A 25,818-nucleotide genomic window follows, 5' to 3' on the forward strand; every position below is an offset into this window, starting at 1 on the left:
CATGAACACCGGCAACCTCTGATTTCTTAGCGTCAACTGCAAATGAGGGGAGCATCCGGCATCCGCGCAATGCACGTGCTCACTTGCGTAGTGCAGCCGCCACCTCACTCCACCACCGAGATTTTTGTTTCAACGGCTGGGTACCGCGTGGCGGCGAGAATCCTTGGCGCCGGGATGCATGCATTAGAAACTCTCCCGGCTTAACAATCTTGTACTTTGCTCTTTCGTTGTAGATAGTAATTCAAAAATACAATACCTGAAGTAATACGACACTAGAATTTTTGACTTAGCATCACTAGGACACCTATGAATGTCCTGTAGCCTTAATGGACAGAACAATGTCGGACAATGGGAGTTGAACATGTAGCCTTAAATGCATCCCTGCATTAAAACTGCTGGGTGCCAAGACACGTCTGAATCAGTGGTCATGAAAAGGCTGATGTATGTGCTGCACAAGCTTGACTTATGGAAATAAAGAGCTAACATTCCCTATATAGATGAAATCAAGTCATGCACTCTAAGTTGGGAAATAAATGGCCATCTGAATAAAATACTGAAATAAGTTGCACCTAGTGAAGCCCATCGTAGCAGAATGGAAGTCGAGCACACTCCACAAACAATTATTGAAGTAATTTTATGTCGCCTTCACATTGGACACGCACTGCTTACACACAGTTCTAAGTATTTATATTTTTTAATACAGTTAAACCTCGTTACAAGAGACACTAGGTTATAAGAGACATTTGAAAATGGTTTGATTGGTTTTCCTATGTCTTCCATGTTAACAACACTGCATACAAGAGAAACTCAGTTACTAAGGACAATTTTTTCAGGTCCCTGGAGTAAATTCTTCACTATTTAGAAGAGACACAACCCAGGTGTGCTCATGCAGTGCAGCTGAAGCATACCAACTCATACATGATGCACTTCAGATTCCCTTAGCCAAATTCTGCTCCATATCAGCATCCTTTTTGTTGTATATGTCAGGAACTGAGAAGGAGTGCTTCCCCATGATTGGAAAGTCAAAACAAGCCCACTGTTTCAGCCACTGGCATTGCATTACTGTCACCTACGAAGCAAATCAAAATGCACGAATGACATCCAGCATTTTTAACTCCTCGCTGTTGAAATTTGATCACAAGATGAAAGCTCTCAATCCTGATGTCTTTCTCTTTGTGAACAATGCTTCTTGCAGCACCACAAGCACCAAAGTTATCGTGTTCAAAGCCACCAAAGTTATTTCTCCCTCCAAACTCTACAACCTACCTTCAACCAACAGACACAAGCATTATGCACTCTGTCAAGTTGCTGTACAAAACAAGGTTGGTAGAACGCCTGTTGCTCGACAGGCAGCAAGACTGTACAATAGTAATTGATGCGAAGTTCGCTGTTCTGGTGATTTCAGGTGTCTGGAATGGCCTGAGAAATGAAGCTGTGTAAAACCGTTTCAGACAAGCAGGCTTTAAATGTGGTGACATATAAGAGGGCCCATATATGGATACTGTGGAAAGCTTCCTTGAAGATGAAGCTTGGGCGAGCATCCAAGAGACTGCTGAGGTACCAGAATCTTTTGAGGAATTCGTATCTGCAGATGTGGATCTTGTGTGCTCCCAAAGAGCTTAAAGACTGTGCAATTCTTGCACAATTGGTAAATGGCACATGTGCCATAGAGGGTGACTAGCATGTAAGGGTGCTTCTAAGGCATTAGAGCAACCGGAAGGCTTGCAAAATGAAGTGCTTTACCTCCAGAATTTGGGAAGGAATACACTCACAAAAATACATACTACATATAGTATGAATACCTTCTTTAAACTTTCCTGAACAATTTCCTGTTATTGCGTATGAATGCATTTATATGCTGATGTGCAGTAAACTGATAACATAGTTGTTTTATAAGTTTTGGTTACAAGAGAGCTTACTTACAAGAGATCCTTTTCGGGTCCCTTGAGTGTCTTTTGTAATAAGGGTTTACTGTATTAATATGGAGAAAAAACTCCATTAATAATATCAAATATCTGATCCGCAAAAAAAAAAGAAATAAAAATACTAGCAAATATTCTTAGTCTTGCTTATTTCGGAATTTTGCATGGGATTTAAACATAAGTGAACTAGAATTGCACATGGTTTATAACTAATTAAAAAATCGAGTACGAATTTTATACAAAATTCTATATGCCGGTTTTCTGTAGAGTATGGGCTTGCAGGAAACCAGATGGAGCTGCCACATCACTGCCGAATACAGTAGCTGTCGTTAATTCGGCCTTCAAGGGACTTCTAATAATAATCCAAGCTTCTTGACTAACTATGGGGTTTCAAATATATTTTATAGGATTGTTAAAAGAATTCTATCTTGCGGTTGGTGCACAATAGCCCTAGTTGCTTATGCACCATGAAACAACACTCGCATGGCGACGGCCAAGCTAGTTAACAAGAAGAACCAGCTCTACACAGAGGAGTGGCTTTTGAAGCATTTGCTGCTGCATATACACAGCCCACATGCATATTCCTCTCTACAGGACAATGAAAAGCTCCGTTATGTTATGACAGTGTGCAGATACCTGAGCATGACAAAGTGTGGCTTTGACATGAGTTTTGTAGCATTCAAGAAAAAATGACAGCCTAGGTCGATGTAATGCCATCGGATACTTCTTATTGATGAAAAGCACTTTCGAAAGGAAACTCAAGTTCATTCAAAGTTAGCCATGCAGTGACTTCAATGATTATGGGACTTATTCAGAGGCTCACGACAACCTTGCTGAGCATGAGCTTGTATTTACCTTTCAATATGATACCATGACAAGTACTTGAGCTGATTGCAAACGGACCAGTACTGACACAACTGATCATAAAAGGAATATTTCTGCTTGAAGAAGCGGATGCTTTATTTGATGCCATCATTTGCTATGGTGCTAGTGAAAATCATTCAACATGGAAGCAGTTAGGAGTCATATGAGCTTTGCAAAGCGCTATGGACTCCTTTGCACATTCACATTAATGAGATTACAGGATTGCTACAAGTGCGTAGTGTAAACGTTTGAGCGTGGTGTGACAGCACAGATTTTTTTTTCACAGACATGTTGTAGTCTTTCCTTTTTTTCCTCTCTCGCAAAGACAGGCAGCCAGAGTCAAGGCTAGGCTTTCCCGAAACAGTAGTGATACCGCAAAGTGGACATCTTTCAAAGGTCACTTACGGCAGTGACAGTTAACCTCTACATCACCAACATGCCGGTTAACATGTCCTCTGCTCTTGCCATAACCTCTTTTCATGGCAGCTATACCTTCAGTTTTTTCTTGTGGCAACTAACCTCTGGTTGTGAGTACATCTGCTCTAACTATAACCTCGTTCCATGGTAGACAGCCTCTGGGTCCTTTCCATGGCAGCCACCTTCCACCTGTGTATTCTTCTGCTCATGCAATAACCTCTGAAACCACAAGGACATCCTAATTTGGCCACCTGCCAAGCGAGGCAAGTGCGCAGCGGATGGCGATGGCAATGCGGCAAAATGGAGGTACGAGCCAATAAAAGCAAATGCTTTAAAACACTGTTTCTCAGGTGCGCGTGCATATCCGGAAGCAAGCACACAAAATGTCTCGGGCATAGGCCCGGGAATAGCATTTTCTAAAGCGAGGATCAAAAATTGGTGAAACGTAATTGTGCATAAAACTTGCACGTCAAAAAAGAGAATTGATGGATTAATACCATAAATTTTGACAGTTTCGTTAGTGAACTATAAAAAGAAACAAGATAGTTTAGCATAGCTGAGCGTAAAATATTGTGCAGCAGCACCATTTGCCCTGGATCAGCATTGCTTTGGTCTGCCTAGCTACTCTTGCTATTGTCTTGCCAATGAGCACGACGATACTTTGTGCTACTCAATCTCGATGTGTCCGGGTTAGCCTCCATGCCAACCCAATAAAGCAGGCACAACCTGTTTGGAAGTTGGCTGTGCCAATACCACTTTGTCCAGGAAAACCAGTACTACAAACCCATGCAAGACGTAAGTGCCGTCTTCTCCATGTGCTGCCTGGAGGCCAGGTGTTAAAATACGAACCACGTGTAGAAAATCAATACCACCCATTCTGATATTTAGTGCAACTTTGTCAGAGGAAGTGAAGATGGTGACATTTGAAGGACAGCATGAAAGACTGGCAGTTTAGCAAGTGAAGTAGCCGGCTACTGAGATGGCTCAGTAGTCTGACACTAGCAAGCCTGATCTGCTTTCCTTGACCTTGGTTTGAAATGTCGCTGCTGCACGAGCCTGGAAGCTTCGGACGTATAGTACTGGGTTTTGCTCCGAATAAAGGTAGCACTGGTGCTGCACTAAACCTGCTCAGCATGGTCATCACCATCAACTGGACTATATTCACTGCAGGGCGAGAGGCCCTACTCCAACTAACCCGGTCCCGTGCTAGCTGCATCCAGTTGATCCCTGGAAACTTCTTAACCTCACCTGCCCACTTAACTTCCTGTCGCTCCCTGCTACATTTTCCTTCCCTTGAAATCCAGCTTGTTACCCTTAGCGACCATCGGCTATAGTCTCTTCACATTAAATGTCCTGCCCATGCCCATTCCTTGATTTCCACTAGAATGTCATTGAGTTATATCTCTGACCCACTCCGCACGCTTCCTATCTTTTAACCTTACACCTACCATTTTCCGCTCCATTCCTCTCTGTGTTGTCCTCTTCTTGGATAGAACCCTTTTCGCTAGCCTCCAGGTTTCAGCCCCATGAGCAAGAACTCGGCATGGTGCCATCTGCCAACACCCTATTACAAAGGGGACCCTGCAGTTGATCCATCCGAGCCCGGAGACGTGGGTTCATTCCCAGCAACGGTGGCCACATTTTGATAGAGGTGCTGTTCGATGTCGGTGCACGCTAAAAAATGCCAGACGGTCGAAATTTTCTGCAGAGCTCCACTACACCATCTTGATAAGGCACTTTGGGACGTTATACCGCATAAACCATCTATTCGTGCACGTCCCTGCAGTTTGGAACACAGCATGTGCACCAGTGCATTTGTACAAGTGCTAGATTTATTGCTGTATTTAAGGGGAGACACTGGTCTTAAAATGAAAATTTTTATTTTTAGAGATATAATAACAAAATTGGGTGTGTACATGTATTTCTTCCTCCTGTTTTCAAAAATGTAATTAGTTTTACTCTATCTCAATTAGTTCTAATGTTATTGGGAAATAACCAAAGCCTAATTTGGTAATTTCTTACGGGTCGTTAGGACAGTTTCCCTCAATATTTTTTCGTTCCGATTAAAATGTAGTTGTAGCCAAAGACCTGCCATGTGGAGCTATGCTATTTATATTATCATTGATGTACATCACAGTATAAAAATATTCAATTATGTAGATGCCCCACAATTCGAAAATATAATTAGCTGACATTATTGTTCAATAAATTTGATATGTTCAACTTAGCAATATAAAAATAGCATAGCTCCACAGTTCAAACCTTTCTGAATTCAACGGTATAAGATTTATTAAAATTGCACCACAAAAACCCAATGAAAAGTTCCGTAAGGCTAGTCATGTCACCAAAAAACATGAAGCTGAGAAAAACTCGTTTGAAGTTTTGACACTGAGTGCAGAAAATATTGGGAAGAATCTTCGACAACGGATGTTACTCAGATGTTCCCTATCAGTTTCCCTACAAAACAAAACAAAAAGTGTCTTATTCCATCCAAGGAAACATTTAAAAAAAAATGTCGAATGTGTAAGTGTGATGAAATTATAGAGGTTACTTTCGAGAAGTTCGGGGTTGACTTTTTTATTTTTTTATTTTATTTTTTTCTGAGGTGAAAGTGAGGACCGGAGCCAAGGAGACGAGAGCTCCACCAGGCAAACAATTGGGGAAGAGAACTGCTTCGCTTATTCTTGGGGAAGAGAACTGCTTCTGTTCGAAATCGCAGTTTTCGCAGACAAGCAGAAGCTTTACAGCAAGGCCGTACTCCTTATCTGTTGCCTTGCTCAAACGCAGACTTCCTGCGCCGCAGGTTCCGCACTTCGCTTGCGCGAAAAAAATTGTTCAAAACCTTCAAGTCCACAATCACGAACTGGGTACCGGCATTAGTTGTCTGGTAATCCGCACTGACGCCAAGAAGGTCAAACTTGCGCTGGGTTGCCGACTTTTCCGACAGAACGGACTTTGCTTGCGCCGATCGCTCAACACGCTGCGCCTGCTCGGTCGACGAATAGTACACAGCATCAACACGAAATGTACCACGATCCGAGATACGATTCGTGCTGCAACTTGGTCCCGCGGTGTCGTCATCGGGCAGCGTGCTTGATGTACCCGGCGGATCCAACGAGTCCGGCACTGCAGGCCCCGGCGACGCACTGGTGGCCGCTGCCTGCTGTTTTTTGTTCCACGGACGTTTCTTCCGGCTTCCAAAAGCTCGTTGCGTGCTCGGTTTCAATCGACTGTCTCCCGGCATCTCGATCGCAAAGAGAAACTCCCGGCACAAGGCGGAAACACGGCGTGTAGAGAAACACGAGCGCAAAAACAGACGCGCACGAAGCGACAGCCACAGCGGCGAACGCAAGAGAAAGAAAAAAAAAATGACGTAGACGGTCACACCAGCCAATGGGAGGCGCAGAACGGCGCGCGCGCGAAGCGCGCCGCGTGCGAGCCAATCAGCGACCCGAGAACAGCCTTCGGGAAACCGGCCCGAACCGCCGCTCGGCTTGAGCGACGCCATTTTGAGATAGCTCAAATTGCGCACAAAGAAACCAGCTTCAAACAAGCCCAAGATGGCGGCGATCGGCCGGCTGCAACGCCGGCGGCGCGCGCGGGAAGTTCGAACAAAGTCTCTCTTTTCGGGGCCATTTCGTCGCTGCCGTGGTGTTTTGAAAGCCGATTTTATCGCATTTCCCGACCGAATTCAGCGTTAATAATTTTACTGTAGATGCTCGAAAGGATAAACCTTCCGAAAATGAGTTTTTCCCAAAATCGACTTTTTGACCATTTTCGACCGTTTTAAGACCCGCGTCTCCCCTTAAACGTGTAAATAGAAGGCTTGATGTTACCTGCACAGCTGCCGCATACCTCGTGCATATCGTCAACAAAAACAGCGATGCCTAATGAGCTCCTGCATGGGAGTTTTAAGGAATAGTCAGCCTGCAGCTTGTCAAACTGCTTTGTGTCATTTTATACACGTAAGTTGCAATAAGAAAGGTGTCGGGATGTGAGTTCATCAGTTTCCTCCTGATCGGGAACGAAGTATGAAATGGGGAAAGAATATTTCCAGGGAATCTGATATGCAGCAAGCACTTCCTATATGGAGGTAATTTAACAAATGCAAAGTGATATGCAACAGTGGCTCAGTAGTATAGCAATCTACATGCTAGCCTGAGAACATAGAATCAATCCCGGCCACATGTGCTTGACTCCAGGAAGGGCATAGAAATCTTTCAGGTTTCATGAGTGAGAACCACATTGCCTATGCACTGTGCGATGTCAGTCCACATGAAAAAAAGGCCCAAGGTTGTCAAAAAATAATTCCATACTCCACTACGGTCTCCTCATGGCTCAAGACTCTTAGGGATGTTACAACCATACCATACAAAAAATTGTTTCCGGTATGGTGTTGGCTGCATTTGAAAGGTATACAACCACACCTTGCTGCTGGAGTTGAATTTCCCCTACTTTAAGGGGAGGGGGGGTACAGCTCGTGTGTGCTATGATCTCAACTGCTTCTGGGGATAGAAAATGAGCAGCCTTGTTAACTTAAGCGACCAGCGCAATTTTATTTGCAAGCCCCCTCTTCTCGCGGCGTGTCTCCGTGGTGCACATCTGATGACGGGCTGACCGCATGCTGTAGAACACGGCCGTCCCACGCTGATGAAAGGAGCACGCTTGAGGGCTCTTCACTCCTCCAGCACAGCCCCCGCACAAAGTCAGTGTGCTCCTCACTGCTGTAGCTGCGGGGGAAAGAAGGGGAAGGGGGGGGGAGTCAGGTGTTGCGCCCGCTAGCAGTCACAAAATGTTGCCCCTCCGCAAACTGCACTCTAAAGTGCCGGCCAAACAAGGTCCACTACACTTCACTCTGATTAATGTCACTGAGCAGGTCAATTTAGTGGATGGACCAAAGTATCAACCAAAATGATGCACACAAATTAAGAACCCATTAAAAAAAACCAATAGCCTACTATTCTCTTCATCACAACTTTGTTGACATTTGTATCGCATACTGAATTTCACTACAAGTTTATGGGTATACTCTTCGGGCAACTTTACAGCCCTGTCCATCACTCGGAACACTACTCTAAGAACAGCCGGGTGTAAGACACAATTAGGTAATCTTCGTCAAGCACCCTGCACCAGGTGAAAGTGTGAAATCTTTTGCACTGTCTTCACTGCCAAGCTAGCAAATAAGACCACTGGCAGCAAAGGGCATTGGGATGTTCTGGACTCCATCTTTGGTTACTGTGCATGCATTAAAGCCACTCTCCGCCTGCCGTCTCAGAATTCAATACAGTTACACCTGCATGCAACAAACCCCCATACATTAACGAATTACTCGATGTTATGAATGTATGTCGATTCCCTAACACCTACCCCTTGAAGCATGTGTATTTGAAAGCCCCTTGTAACGAAGGTGTTGTGGTAGTTTATTTCATACAATGAACTCCCTACACTGACTATCTGTTAACGCTGAGTTACCAGAAATTCGGCAGAACCAGGAAAACACAAAATAACATGAAATAAGTGTCTATGTTTGCAGAGACCATGAGACACTGCAGCACCATCGGCGTATCTACATGGCAAATAGTACAGCTGTCTCCGGTACTCTTGCTTTACGAATATCACAGCAGATGGTACTACAACAGTTTATGCTCAAAGGAGGAGTAAAAAAATTAGAAGAAAAGACACAGGGCGAGCAGTGCATGCCCATCGCCGTCGTGCGGCTGCTTGAAATGTTCCTGCACCAGCAGCTGTCGCTCATCAAGAGTAAAGAGTGGCAGCGACGCGAGGTGGCAAGTCTGTTTCGTTAGCAAGCCCTAGCGGTGGCATGACATGACCATGTGTGCTCTCCTTGCTCGCTCCACCCCCCCCCCCCCACTCATCCCCTCGTTGTACTAGCAGCTGCGGAGCTGGTGACGGCTGCTGCCTCATGTGCGCAATTCGTGCTATCATGAAGCCTTTCTCCAAGTTTGTGACATCAGTAATGGCGGTTTACAGCAAACATGTGTTCCTTTTTTTGACCTCCTATCTGCAGTTTCCTTCTTTTGAGACTTTTATTTATTTAGTTAACATTCCCTCATGGCCCACACACAGGGAATTCATGTGAAAACTGCATGTAATGAAAACCGTGACGTCACAAAAATCTGCGGACCAGTTTTATTTTTTTGTCAGTTTTGTAATAACCAAATTTAAATGTATGTGGGTGCCTGCTCATAGTCCATTTTAAACAGTAACACCGAAATGACCTGTAACATCTAGGTTAATGCATACAATGCAAAAATTTGACAGTGTTTTCTCTTGCACAAACACCACCGCTATCTTCTGAACTGTCCTTCTCCGCATGACGTTACTTTCTTACCCTCCTTCCAGTGCTTTACTGCATCCCTGCACCTGTATGTGCCCTACTGCAAGATTACATTAAATCCCCTACTGACTTAAAAAAAAAAGAAAAAAGAAATTACAAATACTCTTACAAAGATTATACAAACTATGTGCCACACTTTCTTAGTCGATGCCTACTACTGCCAGGTATTCAATAAACTTCACATTTTATTGCTGCTATGCTCTGTTTATAATAACCTAACAGACAGGCAGCTCATATGGCGTGTGTATCTCCTGACTACAATAACGAATATATTGTAAACTGACTTGATATAGTAAGTGAAGCTAGAGTGCCAGAGTAGATACCAAGACAGAAAAGTGAGGTTGGCGTTGGCCAGCAGTCGGATGAAGTGACAAGCTGGGGGAATTAGCCGATCCAACGCGAGAGGCAGAAGGCAGGAAGAACTGAAGGCCACTGATAAAGGCCCTTGCCCTGCAGAAGACTCCACTCCCCCAAGGCATTCCCAGGGTCCTGGAACCAGTGGTTTATAGCTACCAGACTGCACACTACTGAATTGATTTCAGAGGAGAAAATGTTTGGACGTGTTGGTTCATTGTAACACAAAGCAAAATGCAAAAAAGTGCTTGTTCTGTCCTCACCTCGTCTCTTGTCATTTTTTTGCACTTTGATTTGTGTGACTGTATTGATGACAGAATGGATGGCCTTGAAGGCCTTCAGGATCAGCCACTGTGGCTACAGGTACAAGCTTTAAAATGACAATTGCAACAGCAACAAATCACTACACTTACAATGACATCAGCATACTACGTAGAAGTAATGAAAAAAAAAAAAAAGAAGACGTCCACCCATTAGCTCGGTCCCTTTGCAAGCTGCGGTCACATCCTCTGCACACTTTCTAACATCATTCATTCACCCGACTCTCTGCTAGCCTTGTACGCTGGCCTTCTTTTCGCATATAGTACAACAAAACTAAGTGAATAGAAAAGAAACCCCACAAACTTTGTTTCCTGAGCCGTGAAAAAGTCCGATACTAGTCCGCTGGTGTGTTTGTAGCATGATGTAAAAAAAAAAAAAAAAAAAGCACTCCATCCATCACATTGGAGTCCAAAGAAAATCGTACCCACCTCCCCAAGGTGCATTGGAAAAAGTAATACGAAAAAAGCCTCACATGATGTGGTCATCCGCCTTGCTCACATCAGCCACTCGCACTATGGCATCGTCCGCACACATCGCCAGCAAGTTCGGCCTGGGTAATGAGCGGTGAAAGGAAAAAAACAACAACGGGTGAGCAACTGTAAACTTTTCTCCACACAGCAGGCCTGGTGCAGGCTGTTTAAGATGGCGTTTTTATCTCTGCTGCAAACCTGTTTGAAAAACACGCACATGGGCAACTCACAAGGCATTTTAAAAAATTTTATTTCAACTGCAATGCTTCACAGAACTGTGCAGTCCAGGATTACCACGGCTGGCAAGTCACGCATTAGTGGTTTTCGTAGTAAATCAGTTACCCTACCCTAACAAGCACACGGTAGAACTTCTTTCCACAGACAGTGCTGAAGAGAGAATTTATGGCGCTTTTTTTCACAGGTTTTATGTAGTTACCCGCATGGCAGCGGGCAACCATCACCATTCCCTTCACTTATTTGCGATTCCTGAGGTTTCGATACTGGCGCTGCCACATAACCACTGAGCAATGTACCATGGTTCACGTGAAGAGACAAAATGAGAACCAACTGGGTAGGTCGCATAAACTGTGCCTTCAATGCTAAAAGTGTTAACGGCTCTGTCCGCATCTTCCTTTGCGGATTCACGATCGTGTTCCTTAATTTGTGCCTCTTTTACCTCACAGGTACTCTTCGTAAGCTACCACGTTATGTGGAAAGCCGCCTGACGATGATACCGCCCCGATCCCGATTCCGGCAGCGCAGGTGGGCCTGGCACAGTGCTCAGTTCGTCGAATCCCATTTAGAGCGTTAGATTTTCTTATCCTAGCTCGTAGTGCCAATGGCTATGGTACTGTGGTCGGCCCGGAGCCCTTGGCAGTGTGCGAAGTGCTCCGTCATGATACGCATGTTTAGGATGCTGGAAGAAAGGTGTGAAGGGAGCACGGCCGAAATTATGCCACCGATGAGCCCTTTGCGCCAGAAAAAAAAAAAAAAAAAAAAAAAAAAAAATGTATCTGCCAAAGTGTAAAAATATGGTCATGCCATGCTGCTGAGCAGAGAACGGCAGGTAGCCAATAAAAAACAGGCGAGCCATCATGTGATTACAGTATGCGAACAGCCCAGCCGGCCGAGACTGGGCAAGCCCGCGAATGAGGCTGTAGTTTCCTGCTTTGCTGTTCTCGATTTAGAGGTCTGAGAAGTGTGTATTTAATAAAAAGTTGATTGCCAAATTCAAGAAGGGAAAAATATGCTGACAAAAGCACTAAACGAGGGGAAAAATAAATTCCCGAGAGACTGCAGAATCCGCAGTAAAAAAATGCGAAAGCCTGAACTTTGCTGCTGCACACGGTACATTGTGCGCCCCTTGTCGAATACAACCAGCGTTCCCTTGAACGCACCAAAGTTAAGTGCCATTCTATAATTGCCTTACAGGAAAGGAAAGGCGCACTGTTACTCGCGGAATCTCACTGACACGAGATTTTCACTATGAGCCTATAATTGCGCAGGAAGGGAAAGGTGCAGTACCTCTTGATCGACTGATTGTGACGAAAAGGGGAGTGAGGGGTCCTTGGCACATACTGGTGGCTGTTGGGGTTCCTTGAGATAAAAGTTTATAAATCTCTGGTCTCAACAAACTGATGTGCTGATCGCTCTACTAGCTTCATGGGATTGCAAAAGAAGACTGCGCAAATGAAATAACTCTGGAATGGTAAAGCAATCGTATGCTAGGTATTTCTTAATGCGAAGTTTGTAGCAAAAACCTGTCTGGTGTAATTCTCAGCTTCGCCTGTCATCATTTCTTTTTCATTTCTTCTTTTTAGTCCATCTTTTAAATGTCACTAGAGAGCTTTTACAATCTGCTGCTCCTTGCCTTTGACTCAGCTGAACTTGCCTTTTTTTGCCTAAAAAACACTTGAAATTGACTTGCTCTCTAAAAAGACTTTGATGTGCCATGCCTACTGTCATCATTCCACAAGTCTCATTTGTAGTATGCCATGCTGAAGTCTCCTACTTTGGTATAGTGAGGGTCCGGTGAACTCCACTAGAAAAGGGAACAGACAGTTTGCATGGAAATGTTACACTTAAAACCCTGAGTGGATTCTAGGAAAAGGCAGTGCACCAGCATAAACACGAGAGGAAGGGAAAAACCTCTCTTGTCCCGTAACCTCTCTCTTGTCGCGCTTTAAGTATGGAAGGTCGTCAACAACATGCTGTGTCTTCTCCCTTCCTTCCTCGTATTTGTATGGGTACGCTGCCTTTTCCTAGAATGTTGTACCAACTCGCCCATCAGTCTGCGCTGCTGAGTGGATGTCCTTCACTCAGAAAGAAAACTGAGAAAAAAAAAAGCGACGAAGTTAAGGGGACACTGAACCTTTGGAATGTCACTGATGTGCCTGTACATAACCCGCTTCGCATTCAAAATGCATATCGGAATGCAAAGCCAGTGTATTCAGGGTGATGCACCCCACATGTAGCGTACTTTTAAAAACTTGCATTCTCACCTTTCCGCTGGGCTTGTAAGGTGAAGGTTGTGGATGGCAAAGGAGTCATGTCGAACTCTCCCTTAGCGGGGCATGGTTGCTCAGCACTAGCATGGCGCTCTTAACTTGCAAAAAGAGTGGAGGCTTCTCCGTTTGCAATTTTTTGTTCAGATATGCGGATGGTTCTGCAATTTTTTGTAAGTTACAGAAGTGCCTTTTTTTTTATCATTCTCACACATCAAGTTTAAAGAATGCATGATGCTATCCCTCCTTGGGATCGCCCACTGCTACCAGAGGTGAGCCAAGGTTGTCACTATGCTCTTCCATCTCTTTCATCTTTTGCTCGCAAGCTGCAGTGTTTACTTTGTCCGGGCCATTGAAATCACTCCCTCCTTGAGGGCGCATCACTGCCGAAAAAACCCCAACACTCAATGGGTCAAGCCCCATCATGAAGGGTATGATGTGACATCAGCCTATGCTCTAATCTAACATGAGTATAAACCTGCAAGATGGCACTTTGCATGAAAGACCATATGACATACACATCAACTCCCGCTTGTTCCCAGGCCGTTCAAGCATGTCCTGCGTGGCCTAACTGGTAGCATGCTTGACTCGCAAACGAAGCGCCATGCATTCAAATCCTACAAAAAACCTAGAACTTTTGAAATTTTTCTTTAATCAAAATCCCATTCCTCATAATACGAAGTCATTAAAGAAGTGTATCGACCGTTAATTCACACTGCATGTCCTGTTTGAACTGCCTTCTTTCCATGCGTGACGTCACATAGTAAGTGAGGGTTGCAGCATGTTTGAAATTCCCATGCCAGGGTCCACATTCAGAGTTTGCACTGGTTTCGCCCTCCCCTTGAGTCACCTGATTGGTAGAAATGCCAGAGCAGGAAGTAGTGGTACGCATTCACTTCATCCAGTTTGGCCGTTTGCACCAACCAAATTAGGGCAAAAACTGCAAAGACAACACCCCAGAAAAAAAAAAAAAAAAAGAGAAGCAAACTTGGAATACAGGCCCTGGTCATATGGCTGTGATGTCACGACCCTGGTGACCAATTACAATTTCCGCGTCACACATTCACGAATTTTCACACTTCTGAATTCTCTGTGACATTGGACCTCTACGTTGTTGCCTAAAAGCGCATGTCACTGATACATGAGGCAATGAGCCCTGGTTGAATGCCCACCACGTGCTTTCTTCTATGCTGCCACTCCATAATGTCGTTCTGAGTGTGACCAATACAAGGCCTCACATTCACTGCAGCAATGGAGAGTGTGCGCTCACGTGTCAGGGCTGAAGAGTATGCGATGCAGGGGCTTTCGGCTGACACTCAGCTCAAACACGTCGGTGTCTGGCTTACGGAGATCACGCATGGCCACATCGCCCGACTGCATCCCCACCGCGTAGCAGCTGGCACTCAGGGGCTGCCAGTCCAGGGTGGTCGGCCCCTGCGGGCAGCGGCCTGCCAGAGAAAGAGGCACAGGTGGACGCATGAGCAACACTCAAAATATTGTAAAAGAAGGCTAGGTCGAGACAGCGAGGTCGTGACGGCAAGGACAGCCAAGCCTTGTCTAGCGCTTTAATCCGATCACGAACCCAGGCGCGCGCCGGAGCCGGCGCCGCGGGACGATGATGATGGTATGTACAAATGAAAGAAGATCATGGCATGTACAAATGAAAGAAGGTCCACAGAAGGCTCACAATATCAATAACTCAAATGCTGCTCAGCGTGGCACCTTGCAAGAGATGACACTACCAGGCACCTTCATATGGCGTGTCTGAAGTCGGGGTTTATATCAATCCCGCTCCTGGCAAATTGAGCAACAATGCACATCATAGTCCTCCTCACGAGCATGTCTATCGAAGGTGATGGTGAGAAGACAGGGACGACATCAAATACATCTCCCATCCACCAAGGTAAACTACACCAAACTAGTTCTTTTGCACGCCATACTAGGTCAAGCCACGTTAAAACCTCTGCAATTTTTTACTTTGGGCGGCTCATTGAAAGTGATTCCTCTTTGCGCGCAACTGCTCCGCAGTATGATTGGTTTGGTTTGGTTTTGGGGTTTAACGTCCCAAAGCAACTCGGGCTATGAGAGACGCCGTAGTGGAGGACTCCGGAAATTTCGACCACCTGGGGTTCTTTAACGTGCACTGACATCTCCGCAGTATGACTGCACGCAACTGCAGAGTGGAGCTTTGGCTTTTCCAAGCTTGAGTTCTGATGGGAAAAGAAAAAACCTATGCACTGTTCGTGGAGGGTGACAAAGGTTTGCGCCCGGGCCCATATTTCAAGCTCTACTACATTGTAAAAAGGTAGTCAGAATGGATAACAGTGCTCTTTTTGCGTGTCTTCCCACTTAACCAGTCTTTAAAAGAAACACGTGGGGGACACTAAGATGTGCATTTGCACTTGTCTGTGTTCCCCACAAATGAACTGCTGTGATCCTTCACTACGCTACGAAAAAAAATGGAATACTGGGGGTGCCTCACTCGTGATAAAAAAAAAACTTCGACACTCAAAGGGTTAACCACATTGAATTTGCATACCTGCCAACATAGCGAGGTAAAAACCCAAGAGATTTTTATTCATGGCAACGGGGAAGTGGGGGGGGGGGGGGGGGGGGGGGCATTGGCTGCAGTCCGTCACCGGTCAAAGGTGAAAACCGACAAGGTGTGCACCCCATTTTCTTTTTATGCAGCCATAGCTATTTCGACTTTGGCTCGATTGGCTGCTTAGCCGATGATGCTAATGGTGTTAGTGTGGTCATTGATGGTGATGCTGGCAGTTACAATGTGGCTGCAGTTTTCTCTGCGCTTTTTTTGCAAGAACCATTCTTGCGCGAGCAGAGTCCACCTATTGGGAGATTTAAGGCAGCATTCACACAATCGCAGAGCTCAGTCAAAAGCAGGGAGTCTCCAGGGTAAACGGGGACGGTCGGCAGGTACAAGTTCACCTGAACCTGGTGAACAATTTATTTATTTATTTATCCAAATAACTCACAGGCTCCTTGATAAGAGTATTGTGTGAGTGGGACATATAAATGAAGTAACAAAATGTAAGAGCAAATACAACAAATAAAAGAAAATGTTACACAATGGTTACCCAAAAGTATTAAACACAAGACATTAAACGGAAAGAAACAGTTATATATAAAGTTTAAGATAAGGCTACATAGGACAAAACACAAGTATCAGTTGAAGCTAACAAAGGGGCAATAATGTGGATTTTATACGATGTCAAAAAGTTAGTGTTTCTAAAAGCGCTTAGACCAAATATTAATCAATTATGCCAGTTATTATTTCTCTGAATGCTGCAGTATCACTGATATTAGTAACGTCATCAGGAAGGTTATTCCAGAGGCTTATGGCACGTGGGAAGGCAGACAAGTTAAATGCTTTAGTATGACCGAAAATGCGTGTGAAGCTATTGTGATTGTGAAGGCGATGACTGAATCTTCTTTAACACACTTCTTGTGTCGGTTACATGAACTGAATGATGTTTAGGCTGAAGCAGGTTTGAGACTGTATCAGGCATGCAAACATTCTTATACAGCCACGGCATGATTCCAGTATAGGAGTTTGAGTAAAATGAACCAGCAAAGCACCAATTATGTTTCAGTTTTCGCGTGCCTCAAACAATCTCGAAACTACCGGTGATTGTGCAGCCAACGTTTGACTGCTGAAGCAATAAAGATGAATTACAATAGCAGAACTGGAGCAGTCTGAACGATCCCTGACAGAGTGCCTGAATCCATCACAGATCAAGTGCTCCCGCCCCTACGTTTAGAGCATTTGCGTTCTGTATGAAGCAAGTACCACTAGGTAGCGCTTGCGAGCCGATGAAAGAAGTAGCCATCATTCCTTGCACTTGCCTGTGCTTCACGTGCACTTGTCATCTGCTTTTGAACCTGTAACAAGATCGACACTGCCCTCACTGCTGCTTGAGATGGAGTTGATACCAACATCATACGAGATTTTTTTCATTTGTGTTCACACAGCTCAGTGCAGGCAGACATGGTAATAGTTTTCAGTATATGTTTTTTTTTTTCAATAAAGCAAGGTAGCGGTTTACCACTTTCAGTCTACCCGAGCAGAGCAGTAATTGGATGGCTTCGAGTTTATGAGATAGAAGTACTGCTATTTGAGCTGCGGTTTTAAACGAGATTAATCAGTGCTACTGCTTCTCTCTGACTCAGTGTCTTCGAGAGCATGTGCTAGCTCGCTACGGGAATCCACGTCCAAATTGGCAGCAAGTACTGATCGTCTCCTACGCAGCAAAGGCAAGGTGCATATGTTGAGCTACTGACAATGAATGATGCTGCTACAAAGAAATACATCATGCAAAGAAATATGTTCCAACTGCTCCACATAGCAACCTTCGCTTAACAATCACTTCCTACCTGCAAATCTATCTTCTACCCTATCATCTTTCTAAAGGTAATAATCAATCATGCTAATCTCGTATCAACAACTGTCACTTAGATTGGGCAACATGCCAAGGACCAAGCATCAGAGACTACTGTTTTTACAGAAGAAAGCTATCCACCTTGTCGCAGGTGTGAGTTTCACTGCTCATACTGCTGATCTGTTTATACAACACGAAGTAATTCGAGGCAATGTTTTCTATGAGTATCGTATATAACATTACTGAAAATTTTCTTCTTCACTAACAGGTAACCTTCTGCTCAATATCGCAAAGTTAAGGCCAAAGGAAAAATACATTGCAACCCGGTCCACTGATAAATGGTCACTTCCACAAACCAGGACAATTTATGGCAAACACTGAATTTCATTTTCGATACAAGCAACATTTTCAACAGTTGTGAACCTGACCGACTTAGCGTATATAGTAATCTCCCACGAAATGACTTTAAGTTGTATTTTGTAACTATAATTTCTTAAGTTAGTTAATTGCATTTTGTTACTTTTCATGTCTTATTTGGCAATTTCAATTGCAAGCTCATGCATGATCTACGATCGCTGCTTGTATTCACCTTTTTTTGTAAAGGCTACACACATTTTCAAGCTTCTTTCTTAGTTTTTAGCGTGTGTCTGATGAAAATATGTATTGATGTGCACTTTGGAATAAATACTATTCCTATTCCAAATGAAAGATGTGATACATGGTCCAGACCAGGGACTGGAATATATCTTCTCTGAAGGACTTCAAAAGCGATTCTGAAAATGAATATTTTGCAAGCATTTCGAAATGTGAGAACTAAAGAAAATAAGCTGTTGGAAAAAGCAGCCCGTGGTGCTATGTTCGTTCCGGCACTACTGTGACTTCTGCACCACGTGATCGCACCACTCTTCTTGACATCGGCACCCACTGCGCACACGGCACGATGTCCACGTTTATGAGCTCGGCCTTCAACGGCTGCACGATTCAGCACTTTGCTGACGAGTGCACGCGATGCAACAGACCCAGATGCCAAAGCAAACATGTTGCGGCAGGAGCTACGCTGCACCCACTGTGCAGAAAGGCACGGAAGGCCTGAACGACAAGGATGACGGAAAGAGATAAGAATACAGCACTGCCACCCCAAGCAAGGTGAGTGCTCTATGCACGTTGACTCTCCTAGCTGCGGTGTCACTGGAAACCAACTGGGAAGAAGGCAATAGTTTGCCTTTAACATCCTTGGACTGTTTAAATTTGAGGACAGATAAAACAGCAGTTATTTTAGGCACTGGAATAAGAGAGAGGGCATCGTGAAGCATTTTGAGGTGGGCACATTTTCTTCGCTACAAAGAGGACCGCCATTTTCATGCGCTCACGATCATAGCACAGTGGCACAGCTCTCCCATGGTCATCCACTACCATTTTGCACGTTTACACTAAACTACTGACCTCAAAAGTATAAGCAGAGTCCCTCAATACTTTCTTTCTGGTCACGAAACTCCAGCCAAAGTTTAATATAGGGTCAGCGCTGGCCGCTAGAGGCGCAGCTGGGCATTGAAGGGCATGCATCTGCTGCTGGAGCTGCAGGCGACCGTCATATTTTCAGTTTTATCTGGCCCTAAAGTTCAAATTCTCTCGTGATTGTCGTATTAGGTGACGTAAGGATGTGCTCTCCATTAGGCAATTGCACGAGAGATGAGGACAACGCTAATGATATACGCGCATGCCTCACCGGAGCAGACGCCAGGCGTGAAACTAACTGCACAGCATGGAACCTGCCATGAATGTCCGTGTTAAACACGTAGCGCGTGCTCGCTACGCTAAGGTGCAGTCACAGATCTTCGTCACCCGATACCGGTTGGCAGATCGTCAGGAAACATTTTCTGTGCTTTATTTGCCCTTGTCGCTCTATGGCAATCGTCAGCGGTGTGCCGATGTCAGGCTACAGTGCCACCGGTGCTACCGCGTCATCGAGATCGGAGCTGTCGGGCGCGCGTCGGCCTGCACGTCGTCACGGTTCTCCGCTGTCCTCGCTGACCAGTAGCCGCCGCCGCTTTCTCTTGAGCCCGCCCACAGCCACGGCGCACATCTGCTACAGCTCCTGTGGCGTTGATTTTGATCTCTGCTTGAAGCTTTTTTCGTCCGTTTGTTATGCAGTTATAGTCAAGAATTCGAGAAACGAATGTCTAAGGATAATAGCACAAGATTCTGCACTCTGAGAGTGTGCGCGATGTTTGCCCAGGAATGCACCGATAGCCATGGCTGCACCTTGGCTCTACGGCTGTTTACTAGCTGTGTACAAACAGATATCGCTGTTTACGTCGCGTAAAATGTAAGCTGAGCCAGCTGACCTCCCTCTACTGCCACTAAATTCAGAAACCCCACGGTCTCTGTCGTTTTTGAGCTACCGGGAACCACCTACATGCTTTAGACAATATTCAAATAGCTTAGAAGGCCTTCGAAAATCCTTGGGATAGCGTCAGGCCGGAGCGCCGGCCTCTCCCGTTGCAGCGATACCGTGTTGCCACTCACAGTGAATTCCTCGACATGAATGATGTCCGCGGCTTGATAGTGCTTTTTACAAACATGCGCATCATTAGAATCGAAAATGAAGTCACCAGTGTCTTCCCGTGGTATTGCACGCTTCCATTGCTCCGACAGCTCCTTGTTAGCAGGGAGGTGAAACAACGAGACCTTCTCGGTCGCACCTTTGTAGCCAGAACGGCATCCTGGTACACAGCAAGTGTTTGGCATGGTTCCATGCGCACAAGTTACATGATGTCAACACACAGCATAACACGAGACGTTGAAATTCGTTCCAGCGGTGATGCTTTCTGATCGGTCGCGACAGTGCTGAGCTCCTCAACGATGCCCTGTATCAGGTCATCTGTATCCACATTAATATTGTTTTGTAAGCCCACCTCTCATGTAATATCCTTCGTGGGCCTTTGAGGAATAAGATCTCACTGCTGTTACGTGACCATACACTGCACAAATCAGATGGGAGCAATTGTGGCATCAGATGTGACACATTTGAGACTTCAGCCACACTTGTAGATCACCTCAGTCGAATGCGTGACTTGATGCAGCGCAAGTTTGGACTGTGAACCATGGCCAGACAATATGCCTGCGACTTTTACATTTAACACCAACGGCACGTAAAAAACCGCATGGTAATGGCTTATGATGCTTAGCGCACTTCAGTTGCTGCTGTTCCAACATTACCTTGTGCAAGTTTGAAATAATGTACTTCAATTTGTTTCATTTTCTGCTTCGAATGTCACATTGAATTGTCGCAAGATTGCCACATAAGATCCCCTCAAAGTCCCCCTTCGATCTCAAGGGGTCCTCGACGCATCCATGGCTAGGAACTACTGCCCCAATAATGCCTCATTTTTCTATTACTATATATTTCCAGTCCCAAGCTATTAGTTTTGCTTAGAAACCATCTGAACAAAATACTTAGTCGTTTCACATTCACTTTGAGCTGAAATTCTATTTGCATGTGCCTGGCAAAAACATTCCTCCACAAGCTTTCCAACTCTGCAATTGCAAATAACTAAGGGCTAAATTCTGAAACACTCCTTACCTGAGTGAGGATGCCTTAAGAGCGCTCACCTTCCTTCACTCAAACTTTAAATGCTTTACTGAGGTGTGCTTAATGAGGCCTCCCTTTGAATGTTCTTTCCCTTAGGTAGGCATTGTGCTACCTTAATACTCCCTTTCATCGCTCCTTCACTGGAATGCACGCTTCCCTGCACAACTCGTTTTACGCTTGCGCAGTAGGGCGTCCCTGGCAGCTCGGGCGACACCCACTGCGAGTGAAAAAGCATGCAGACTGGACATTCGGTGCTGCTTCTGCAGAGCCCATCCATTGTAAACAGTTCCATGTTGCCAGGACAACGTTGTTTCTCTGTCAAATCATGTACAGCTTTAAAAGAAAACGTGTCACATAAAAAACGAGAACACATAGGAGCGCACCTTGAAATAGGCACGTTATAAATGTGTACTTGCTTTTTTTTTTTTTTTCAAAATTTGTACCATTATATACCTCAAACATTAAGTGCATTTTCTCGACACCAGATGAATATAAGTGGCTCCTCGTCGCTCTGAGGGCCTCCTTAGCCAAAGAGCCGCTAAGGATGGTTTGAACACCTCCCTTAAACGCCACATTGAGTTGAAGAAGCATGGAGGGCTCTTCATGGAAGGTAAGGAAACAGCTTAAGCCAAGGAGCGTCATGAAATTTGGCCCTAAGTAACTTCACTGAAGAAATCAAACTGCGAGACATTTACAAAGTCCAAGGCTAATTTCACACAGTGATGCCAAAGTATTGTGCACCATTCCGAAAAGAAAAAACAAGCAGGAAAGAAAAGTCTGATCACCTCTCAGAGTTAAGCAATAGAAACTATGATAAGCAAGCATAAAAGCTACCAGCAACGCTGCTGTCATAAAAGCCTCTTCTTGCACCACATCTGTTGTGCTTCAACAGCTGCTAGGAAAGGCGGAGTATCCTTCACAGCAAATTCGGGAGGCTGGGAAACCATGTGAAAAGGAACTCACCCAGAACAGTGGCCGGCTTTTCTAGCCTCATGTCCCACGACTGGATCTTGCCATCCTGGAAAATGAATGCCGAAAGAACAGGTGCATCAGATACATGCATCTGTATCACCCTGGAATGCTTTTGAAGAGGCATCTAGTGCGCCTTGAAGATGGACTATGTCGACAGGTAACCACGATGGTTTGGTTGGGTTTATAAGGTTTAATGCCTCAAAGTGACTCGTGCTATGAGAGACGTAGTGAAGGGCTCTGGAAACTTCGACCACCTGCGATTCTTTAATGCGCACTGACATCACAGAGCGCTTGGGTGCCTAGCCTTTCATCTCTATCGAAAAGATTCGATCCCGCATCCTTGAGCACAGCAATCAAGTGCCCTCACCCACCACGGCGGTGAAGGTAACAGTACGATAATGACAAAAGAGCTACTTTCATTTAAAATAAAGCTCGTGTAAGCTAGAACAGGCCAAAGGAGATGCAGAGGCATTATCACATCAGCTGATTTTGCAAGCAGGCTGTAGTGTCGACAAAGATTTTTTTCATTGCAGGTCAGTGAGGCTAGGCTCAACCACTATTCTCTTCAGACCAGTGATCACAGAGTCTCTTTCTTGGTCTTGATGCCACCAATTTACCATAAAAATTTACCTCGCATATAATACGAGGTTTTTTGCCCGATTTTACAATGTCGGATTTCTGCCTCATATTATTGCGGGTCCGAAAAAATTGCAGCCTAAATTCGCAGTTCAGGCCTAGTTATTAGTCCCCGCTATTAGCATCAGGCTTCCATCGAGAGAAGGTGCTATCTAGCGATGGTACTGGCCGACTGGTTTGATGGTTTTGGTTTCCCCACACTGACCATGCGATCCTCGCGGCCACGGTGCCTGCAACATGCAGACAAGACCAGAAGCATGCCAAGCACACTTCGTACGATCTCTCATGCACCTCTCCAGCCACGCTGCCGTGCCCTACAGCAGAATAGCAGACGCTTGATTAGCATTGCCAAGGAGCGCATCGGTCATGCTTCCGAGAAATGTGGGTTACCAAAGGCGTTTAGAGGTACCGAAAAAGATTTTATAGAGAAAGCTTCTCTAGCAAGGGACCCTTGTTGGACGGTACACGTACCGGACGATGACGATTGCGAAAACTCCGAATCTGAGAACACTTCCGGGTCGCACGCGCTGCGCACCTGCGTGCGGTGCTAGACCTAAAATGCTGATAGCTTACAATGTCGAAAGGCGTTTGGGCTAATACCAGTCAGTCACATGCATGCAGTTTCCAAAATAAAGGAGGCTCAACAACATCACTTGCCGTGCAATGACTCCAACTTGAGCTCCTTCATACTGCACCTATCCTGCACAAAGCCCTTGCCCTACTCATAACCAACAGCAATGGGGGAACCCCGTAATGCAGAGGGGTGTTCAGGGTGTCCCCTTCCAGTGCCACTTTCACACATGCAGCTGGAAGAACAAGGGGGCGACATCCCTGTTATCTTATGAACTGCCAGCTAGGACAAGGGACGCCACCACAGGTAGCCCACAGAAAACGAGCTGCTTGCCTCCTATTACCAGGCCCCCCAAACTCGGAACCAAGCCTTGTCACCTACTTCTGCTAACCATTAACTCATGCACCTTTGAAGCTGCATGAAGCAGAAGAAAACACACACACAAACAGATGGCCGAAAACGAGTGCCTGTCGTCTCCTGCTTCATGCTTTTTGTGCTTTACACTTTCTTTCTTTTTTCTCTAGGCAGACCCGATCTGACTTGCCCAGTTACCTAGAGTTACCCATCCACTGCAGACCCCGCCAGACTTGCCTTGCTGCAGGAGAGGAACACATTGGGGTCTGTGGAGAAAACCACCTTCCACACCACGTCCGAGTGTGCTGCAAGAGGACAGGAAAAGACCAATAAATGGAATTTTATTTACCAGAAAAATCTGCATAGTCGCCCTTGGCTAAAAGCTGTGCACACAGCTTGGCAAAGGCCCAGGGGACGATGACATGACAGTAATGGAGATAACAACCCACTGTCAACCCCTGCAAGGCACTGGCCAACGACGGGCGTGAAACAAAGGCCACATATTAACACCACAAGACCATAGTGGTGCTGCTTTGCATACAATGTAGCAACGACCGAAGTCGTATAAGCAGCGCAGCAGCACACTAGAGTGACACACAAACACACAGAAAGCATGGAAAACACGGTAAAGAGGACTAGACAATGCTACTTTCTCTTTTTCAGTCATCCAAAGCACGAGAGGCCCATACATTTTCTTTCATTCTTCCTACAGTCGCAACAACAACGCATCATGGAAGCACTGACTGGTTGAGCGGCAGCTTAGAAGCTACCTGGAGCCGGTTCTGAAGTGCACTAGCAGGTGTTTGGTGACCAATCGTGTACACTCAGAGTTCACAAAAGGGAACCTTAGCTGGAGTTAGCTCTGCGACGCCAGCGCTTAGTTTCTGACGGAGCGGAGAGAAACCTATGCACAGCCACGGCCGCGCAGCACCCTGCTGACTGCGAAGCCTGCACCGCCCACCTGCGCGGAAATGTGTGCTAGGCACCAGGCACGGGCGCATGTGCCCACAGAGCACACAGAGCAGAAAAGGAGAATGAGGAGGAGGAACTGTCGCATACAGACGCGCGCAAAGCCAGCGCTCTTCGCCAGTGGGCCTTGTAATTTTTGCATTTTTCAGTTCCTCGGCTGACAGAGGCTGGTTGGAAATGTTTTTTATTGGTGCTTTCGAAAGCAAGACATTATGATTAATTGACAGACAGTCATTACTGCACGCCGCTTCTAGCCCTGAAAAACGAGCCGCGTACATTCATTTCGAAGAGTGTTTGTTGGGAGGCTCTGAGACCAAAGAAAATTAGGAACGCAGAATCACTGCTCAAAGGCGAGAGGCAAACGACAAATAGTTTGAGGGACCCAAGGTCGCACTCTTGTGTTGTTAAGGTGTAAAAATAATGCAGAAGCCCCGATGTTTCAGTCTCTGCTCTTCAGAGACAGAAAGGGTGCAGTCTTCTCGTAGAGAATCATTGATACGTGTGTACACAGCAATGAGTCCTTAGGGTGCTGGGTGGGGAGCTTCCCTTCCCTTTGTGACCATTCGCTTGGAAAGGGCCCACTAAACTCTTTGATGACGTTCAAGGCACCCCCCCCCCCCCAAACAAGGTCAACGAACTAAACGCTGCCACCTACAAGGAACCATCCCTTCAGCAGGGTGACGATTACACAGGAGCGCCATGGTACCTGTCTTCGGCACATTTTGAACCTGTTCCCTACAATGGCATAAAGCATACCACCTTATTCTTTGGCTCATGCTGACAGCAGTCAGGGGAAGTTAGTTTGCTGCTGCGGCGCTGCTGTCTAAAACCAATGAACCATCTACCTTTAACGACCTGGTTCCCAACGTCTTGAGTCACTGACCAGAAGCCGAAGCAGCTTTTTCCCCACAAGACGGGACAGCTCTTTAGGAAACCTTTGTCTTCTTAGTTCTTCAGCTATTTTGTGCAATCCCTAGTTCAGTTACAGTAGCCGACAGATTTTTCGGACTCCAATAATTCGGACTAGCGTGATACTTCGGACTTCATTCAGGGAACCGTCACAAGCCCCATAGGAGCGTATGCATTTTCATGACCAATATTTTGGACCCTATGTATA

At 45.5% G+C, this 25,818-nt stretch overlaps 1 protein-coding gene across 1 annotated transcript in view; it reads right to left on the bottom strand.

Annotated features, from left to right (window-relative positions):
- Positions 1-7,731: 7,731 nt before the first annotated feature.
- Positions 7,732-25,818, bottom strand: part of LOC146174616 (methylosome protein WDR77-like) — a 33,410-nt gene continuing 15,323 nt past the window's right edge. The window contains exons 5-9 of the mRNA XM_084583785.1: positions 23,970-24,037; positions 22,163-22,217; positions 14,481-14,658; positions 10,709-10,786; positions 7,732-7,933 (exon numbers count right to left, since the gene is read on the bottom strand). Coding sequence (XP_084439911.1) covers positions 7,759-7,933; positions 10,709-10,786; positions 14,481-14,658; positions 22,163-22,217; positions 23,970-24,037 — 554 coding nt within the window. The 3' untranslated portion in view covers positions 7,732-7,758. The remainder of the gene's footprint in view (positions 7,934-10,708; positions 10,787-14,480; positions 14,659-22,162; positions 22,218-23,969; positions 24,038-25,818) is intronic.

Source organism: Amblyomma maculatum, chromosome 11 (genome assembly GCF_055883805.1).
Source record: "Amblyomma maculatum isolate TAMU_Amacu chromosome 11, ASM5588380v1, whole genome shotgun sequence".
In the NCBI taxonomy this organism is placed as follows: Eukaryota; Metazoa; Arthropoda; class Arachnida; order Ixodida; family Ixodidae; genus Amblyomma; species Amblyomma maculatum.